The 759-nt window shown below is 42.8% G+C and overlaps 1 protein-coding gene across 1 annotated transcript in view; it reads right to left on the bottom strand.

Annotated features, from left to right (window-relative positions):
- Window positions 1–541: 541 nt before the first annotated feature.
- The window catches only part of LOC118324958 (atrial natriuretic peptide receptor 1-like), a 7310-nt gene continuing 7092 nt past the window's right edge, over window positions 542–759 (bottom strand). Inside the window, exon 7 of the mRNA XM_035657486.1 lies at window positions 542–685. Coding sequence (XP_035513379.1) covers window positions 542–685 — 144 coding nt within the window. The remainder of the gene's footprint in view (window positions 686–759) is intronic.

The raw sequence follows: 759 nt of genomic DNA, 5'->3' as shown, positions 1-759 counted from the left end.
AGCACACTGTAGGAACAAGAACAAGAAGAAACACTAATTTTAGACTGGAAGGGGACTTTAAGTAAAAGAGGAACAAAAGAATGTAAGTAAACTTTATTTGTACTCCACATTTAGGACACAGTGCTTCACAGTGACAAAAACGAAACAGAATATATACATATAAATATACAAACATAAATACATACATACCACAGAAAAAACACTACAGCCATGAAATCAGATCAGCTTTAAGATCACATGAACCATTTTAATAGTTTTTCCAACTTTAATGTTTCACAATCCAGAAAGCAGATAAGCATTTGCGTTGGACTATTCCCTAAAGGTGACAAGTGATACAGTGACACTATTCAGGTATTACACCATCTACTACATACTAATCTGTCATTCTGCTAGGTTGATAGACGTTCCCATGGTAACCGATGTCCTGAGCTGGTTACATGTGGTGGTTGGAGCCAGGCAGCGGGTCAGGGTTGTTCCCACTGCTGCTCTAAAGCTGGCTGGGTAGAGGGCTGTTGTCTCCTCGCTGGGGCCCTCCCCCCAGTCATGGCTGCTGCTCCATCTGAGCTGCTACACTCAGGCCAGGCATGTCTGTCTGAGGTCGCTGTGGGGTTTGGTTCAGCACTGAAGAGGGGAGGGAGACTGGGGTGGTGGCATTCTCACTGAGGCTCTGAACTGTCACTGATGACTGGCACAGAGAATACATATGTTTGTAGATTTATGACATATATATAGGTCACATTAAAGCTGCAGTATTTTTAT

The sequence above is a fragment of the Morone saxatilis genome, unplaced genomic scaffold (assembly GCF_004916995.1).
Source record: "Morone saxatilis isolate NCDOM2014 unplaced genomic scaffold, NCSU_SB_2.0 Contig15, whole genome shotgun sequence".
NCBI classification, from domain to species: Eukaryota; Metazoa; Chordata; class Actinopteri; family Moronidae; genus Morone; species Morone saxatilis.
Note: the sequence above shows the minus strand (reverse complement) of the source record. Positions and strands in the feature narration are given on the sequence as shown.